Source organism: Sinocyclocheilus anshuiensis, unplaced genomic scaffold (assembly GCF_001515605.1).
Source record: "Sinocyclocheilus anshuiensis isolate Anshui unplaced genomic scaffold, SAMN03320099.WGS_v1.1 scaffold1761, whole genome shotgun sequence".
Taxonomy (NCBI): Eukaryota; Metazoa; Chordata; class Actinopteri; order Cypriniformes; family Cyprinidae; genus Sinocyclocheilus; species Sinocyclocheilus anshuiensis.
In genome coordinates, this window is record NW_015538073.1 from 106,468 (window position 1) to 113,503 (window position 7,036).

Here is a 7,036-nt window from a genome sequence, read left to right on the forward strand (position 1 = left end):
TTTCTCTGTGTCTCTCGGCCGTTTTCTCTCTCACAGCTGCTTATTACTGGTCAGAGAGCAGAAACTCTCCGCATGACTGACCAAACCAGACTCAGGTTTCCTCAGAGAGACAGAACTGAATTTTAGAATAACAGCTTTATTCAGTCGTGTCAACCAAAAAAACTGTCAGATCTTAATGGAATAGTTCTTACAAAAATGTCAAGCAATGTTTACAAAAGTTGCCTACAGCATACTAAAGCTTTACGAGGGACAAACCTTCTAAACGACAATGTTTTGTTTTCAAGCACAAAACATCCTTAAAACAACATAAATTCACTTGAGCAACAACTGTTTTTAGATCATTTTCGTCTTGGATATACAAATGAAAGCAAATGAAACAGATCTCATTTTAAAGGCCAATTCTGTGACTGAATAATACATATATTTCAAATAAATAATCTAATAAGTCTAAATATTAATATTTATCTCTTAATAGCAGCAATTTTGCTTATCAGATTGTCTTCTTTTAGGAATGTTTAGGAAAACAAGGCAGAGATGCTCATTGAATATGATCTTTTCCAGAGAAAGAGAGAACGGGGTCGAATTTGCACAAGAGAGAACAACAGATCTACAGCAGAGTGAACAGAGAGAGAGAGAGAGAGAGAGACAGAAAACAAGTAGAAAGAGAGAGAGAGAGAGAAGGGCTGATGGGGAGAGAAAGGCAGAGTTTTGGGGAGAGAGAGAGAGAGCAAGCGAGCTGTGCTGGATTAGTGTGAGGAGATTAAAGCACTGGAACACACACACTCACACACACTCACACACACACACACACACACACACACACACTCACTCACTCACACTCTCTCACACACACACACACACACACACACACACACACACACACCACACACACACACTCAAACACTCACTCACTCACACACACACACACACACACGCACGCACACACACACACAGCGTTCAGTGGAACCACCGTCACTGAACACCACTCTACATCACATCACCACAGACAGACAGAAGAGATGGGAAAAGCGGATCAATATGGGAAGGTGGAGAAAGAGGAAAGTGGAGGAATGTTGGAGATTCCCGATGATGTGTTTCTAGTCTTTCCTTGGTGGTACTCTGAAGAGAAGCTGAAGGAAGTGGCGCCTCTTAGTGGCCCTATGGAGGAATCACAATAAACCCTCACTAATGTCCTCCACTTTATTTAGTACCAAGTCAATTATCTTTAGTACTAGTGCTAAGACACTTACATTTAGTCATTTAGCAGACGCTTTTATATTATATTATATTATATATTGATTATATTACTATAATTTATTTATATTATACATGTACTAATTAAAGCATATGCATACTTATACTTTTTTAATTTAAAAGAGATATAGATGTTTTTATAAAATATATATTGTATCCATCTATGTATGTATGTATTAGACCTATTTCTATATTTACTTCTGTATATGTGTGTATTTAAAAAAATACATTTTAGATGTACTTTAATTTAGATGTACTTTAAGTCTATATGAATTAAACATACTTATAATTTTTCTTCTGCTCTCTTTATACACTGTAATTTTTAATATAAAATAGGCATGTATATATTATTTACATATATATATATAAGTGTAATAATTAAACAGTGTAAGTAAAATAATAATTAAAGTATATATGTATTAAACCTACTAAATTTTCTTCTACTCTCTGGATATACTCTCGGGTGTGTGTTCACGGTGTGTGTGTGTGTTCACGGGTGTGTGTGTGTTCACAGTGTGTGTGTGTGCGTGTGTGTGTGTGTGTGCGTTCACGGTGTGTTTGTGTGTGTGTGTGTGTACTGATGTGTGTGAGTGTGTGTGAGTGTGTGCACACACCGTGAACACACGCACACACACAGCAGTGAACACACCCACCGTGAACACACACATACACACACACACACACAGTGTGAACACACACACAAACACCGTGAGCACACACACACACACACGCACACACACAGCAGTGAACACACCCACCGTGAACACACACATACACACACACACACACAGTGTGAACACACACACAAACACCGTGAGCACACACACACACACACGCACACACACAGCAGTGAACACACCCACCGTGAACACACACATACACACACACACACACAGTGTGAACACACACACAAACACCGTGAGCACACACACACACACACGCACACACACAGCAGTGAACACACCCACCGTGAACACACACATACACACACACACACACAGTGTGAACACACACACAAACACCGTGAGCACACACACACACACACGCACACACACAGCAGTGAACACACCCACCGTGAACACACACATACACACACACACACACAGTGTGAACACACACACAAACACCGTGAGCACACACACACACACACGCACACACACAGCAGTGAACACACCCACCGTGAACACACACATACACACACACACACACAGTGTGAACACACACACAAACACCGTGAGCACACACACACACACACGCACACACACAGCAGTGAACACACCCACCGTGAACACACACATACACACACACACACACAGTGTGAACACACACACAAACACCGTGAGCACACACACACACACACGCACACACACAGCAGTGAACACACCCACCGTGAACACACACATACACACACACACACACAGTGTGAACACACACACAAACACCGTGAGCACACACACACACACACGCACACACACAGCAGTGAACACACCCACCGTGAACACACACATACACACACACACACACAGTGTGAACACACACACAAACACCGTGAGCACACACACACACACACGCACACACACAGCAGTGAACACACCCACCGTGAACACACACATACACACACACACACACAGTGTGAACACACACACAAACACCGTGAGCACACACACACACACACGCACACACACAGCAGTGAACACACCCACCGTGAACACACACATACACACACACACACACAGTGTGAACACACACACAAACACCGTGAGCACACACACACACACACGCACACACACAGCAGTGAACACACCCACCGTGAACACACACATACACACACACACACACAGTGTGAACACACACACAAACACCGTGAGCACACACACACACACACGCACACACACAGCAGTGAACACACCCACCGTGAACACACACATACACACACACACACACAGTGTGAACACACACACAAACACCGTGAGCACACACACACACACACGCACACACACAGCAGTGAACACACCCACCGTGAACACACACATACACACACACACACACAGCAGTGTGTGTGTGTGTTCACGGTGTGTGTGTGTTCACTGCTGTGTGTGTGCGTGTGCACTTGGATGGGATAAATGCAGAGCACTAATTCCGGGTATGTTACCATACTTGGCCACATGTCACGTCACTTTCACTATATGCATGTATTTATTTTTATTAATATATTTTATTTTGTATATATAACAATTAATTGAAGTATGTGTGTATGTATAATTTAAAAAAATAATTTTCTGTATAATAATTAATAGTGCATGTGTTTGTGTGCGCAGACTGGCTCGGTCAGTGCGATCGCTCTACAGCGAGGTGCCACCCGACAGCAGAGAGATGTTTAACCCCTCCATGACCCCAGGAGCCTGTATGGACCCCTACATGCGGCCGTCGCATGGCATGATGGGACACCGCGGGATGCCTCCGCCTGAGAGTGAGCGCTCGTCATTATTATTCACTCATCAGACGCAGATGAGGAGTCTCACATTAACTGAGTCTGAATTCTGAGAGTCTGAGGAAATGAAGTGCGTGTTAAATTAATGCAATAAGCCCCGTGAAGCCATGGTTTACAGTGAATTTATAACAGCTAAGGGGTTGTTGTTAGGTACGACGCAAAGCGGAGTTAGCTGTTAGAAATTCACTGTAAACCACGGCTTCACGGGGCTTATTGCTTTTATAAAACGTTACTAACGGAATAAAAAATTATTCCATATACGTAGTAAGGTTTCACAAAATAAAACAGAGCAAATAAAGTGTAATGATATTAATAACAACCGTATTCTTCCACCAAACAATGTAGTTCCTCAGAATCAGTTGTGGTTGCAACAAAGTGGTTGCCGACAGCTTCGAACGCGGCTCAGCCAATCAGAATCAAGGACCGGAACTATCCGTTTTATAAAGTGTTAATTTTGTCAGCTATTTTCAATTTTAGTCTTAGTCCCGTGTTAAATGTCCTTGTTAGTTTTAGTCAACCTTATCCTATTTAGTTTTAGTCGACTAAGGCCCGGTTTCACAGACAGGGCTTAGGTTAAGCCAGGATTTGGCCATAGTTCAGTTAGGACATTTAAGTAGCTTTTATAAATATGACATAGATAAAAACATTACTAGTGTGCATCTTGAGACAAAACAATGAATCTGATATATTTTAAGATCAATAAGTGCAAGTTTCTTTCAGCTGAAATAGCCCAGACATGCATTTTAGTCTAGGACTAGGCTTAAGCCTGGTCTATGAAACCGGGGGTAAAAGTCTCAACATTTTAGTCTAGTTTTAGTCCAGTGTTACTCATTGCGCGGCAAATGTTACTCATTTAATGTGTGGCTCGCATGGCAGATGGCAGTAAATAATGCGATGATATGATCAATACAGATATTTAATAAAAACATTCAAAACAAGCAGGGCTAAAACTAAGCCATTAAAAAAACTCACACCGTGTCTACACCGGACGCGAGCGTCGTGGTGCGACGCGACAAAAGACAATAGAACCCATTTTAATTATGGCCCTATGATTTCTGCGATGCAGAATACGCGGACGGAATCGCGGAATCCAGTCATAAAAACAGAATTTACTGTATAACGCGGAATGTCACGGAATTTGTCAAAGTTTGGGTGAATAAATCAAAAGTAGGTCATTACACTTAAATCAAATCGCAATATTGACTGGTATCTGTAAATATTAAGCTGCAAAAATACCATTTAAATATGAATCCTGCATGTCTCTTTATGAATGAATGGCACAGACGCGCGGTTTCGTTTGCTACACACATACTGAAGTGCGCAGTGTTTTCAGCGTCTGCTGTCTCGCTAAATGAGAACATAAATACATGAACAACAGTCAGTGTCTGCTCTATTATAAATAATTTATATTTTAAAAATACCCAAAACAGCGGAATTACAAGATGGAAATATAGACTAGAAAGATATTTAAACTTGCTCTGCCCTTACGTCCATGACATTGACTCACTGCGGAGTTGTTTTGGCAATCTTTCCAGCTCTTAACGCTGAATGTACTGTAATGGTTTGATACATGATGGGCTAATGTAGAAGCAAATAACTTTAAATAAATAACTTTTAATAACTTTTAAAAATAAACCCCTTTGTATTGCATTGCATATTGTATGTTCAGGGATGACAGATTGAGAAGCAGACATGCTATTTATGACTGGATGTAACTTTTCATACTTTGCAGTAAAAGTGGCTCTCCTATTAACTTTGTCCTATAAGTGCGGCTCTCGTGAAAAAAATAGTGAAGATCACTGTTTTAGTCAAAGAAAACTTGACATTTTAGCAATAAGATTATTATTAATTAACCGTACAGCAGTATTAATTTTGGCAGCCATTTTTAATTTAGTCTTAGTCTTACTCAAATGTACATTATTATATTTAGTCAACTTTGTCCTGTTTTTGTTTAGTCAAGTTTAAGTCAACGAAATGTCTGAGCATTTTAATCTAGCTGTAGTCGATGAAATCTTAGTCACATTTTCATCATGCTGTATAATGGTTAAACTGATAAAAAAATTATTTTTGCTCAAAATTATAATCGTAAAGATTATAATATAAAAATTTCAGGTAACACAAATCAATGTGGGACTCATGCATGGTGTATTTTACCTCATCTAGCGTACTGATTTATTATAGGCTATTTATTATATAAATTAATATCAAAGACTTATGCACTCTCTCTGTCTACATTATGAAAACTGGTAAAACAAACCAAAATATTGTAATAGTGAAATTCCTAATAGTATTTCCAATAATTCCAAATTGCAATAATGTTTCTCCATTAAAACAACAGCTGCTGACTAAGTGCATTTATTCAGCAACCAAAACCACAAACAATATAGACGAGATCTCATCATGTACATTATTATATTTAGTCAACTTTGTCCTGTTTTTGTTTAGTCAAGTTTAAGTCAACGAAATGTCTGAGCATTTTAATCTAGCTGTAGTCGATGAAATCTTAGTCACATTTTCATCATGCTGTATAATGGTTAAACTGATAAAAAAATTATTTTTGCTCAAAATTATAATCGTAAAGATTATAATATAAAAATTTCAGGTAACACAAATCAATGTGGGACTCATGCATGGTGTATTTTACCTCATCTAGCGTACTGATTTATTATAGGCTATTTATTATATAAATTAATATCAAAGACTTATGCACTCTCTCTGTCTACATTATGAAAACTGGTAAAACAAACAAAAAATATTAACAGTAAAATTCCTAGTAATTCCACTAATTCCAAATTGCAATAACCTATTTCTCTATTAAAACAACAGCGGTTGAGTAAGTGCATTTATTCAGAAACAACAATCTCAAACAATACAGTCGAGATGACAGAACACAGACCGGCTTAGTGACAATTTTATTTAGATCGCTAGACTCTGCAATGAGGAGTGAGCGCGTGCGCATGGTTGCCAGATTGCATAAAATAAGTGAAACACAGAGCAGAAAATGTATGCTTGTAACAGCGAAGCTCTGATTCGGGGATTTAAACTCTTGATATCTGGCAACCGCACTCATGAAAGCTCGTGTAGTAGAGTGTTGAGCAGTTGTTGTTTTTTTGACGAAAATAAAAAGAGGTTTTTGGTAAAGTTTTTATTTTTTTGAATGCATTTTAGTCTCGTCTTTTTTCATCAACGAAATTGCATGTTGATATAGTCATAGTCAGTGTTGTGGGTAACGCATTACAAGTAACACGAGTTACGTAATCAGATTACTTTTTTCAAGTAACTAGTAAAGTA

General features: G+C 39.0%; 1 protein-coding gene across 1 annotated transcript in view; it reads left to right on the plus strand.

Moving 5' to 3' along the window:
• The first annotated feature begins 1,019 nt into the window (after positions 1–1,019).
• Positions 1,020–7,036, plus strand: part of LOC107683616 (zinc finger protein GLI1-like) — a 31,916-nt gene continuing 25,899 nt past the window's right edge. Inside the window, exons 1-2 of the mRNA XM_016479684.1 lie at positions 1,020–1,144; positions 3,573–3,724. Coding sequence (XP_016335170.1) covers positions 1,020–1,144; positions 3,573–3,724 — 277 coding nt within the window. The remainder of the gene's footprint in view (positions 1,145–3,572; positions 3,725–7,036) is intronic.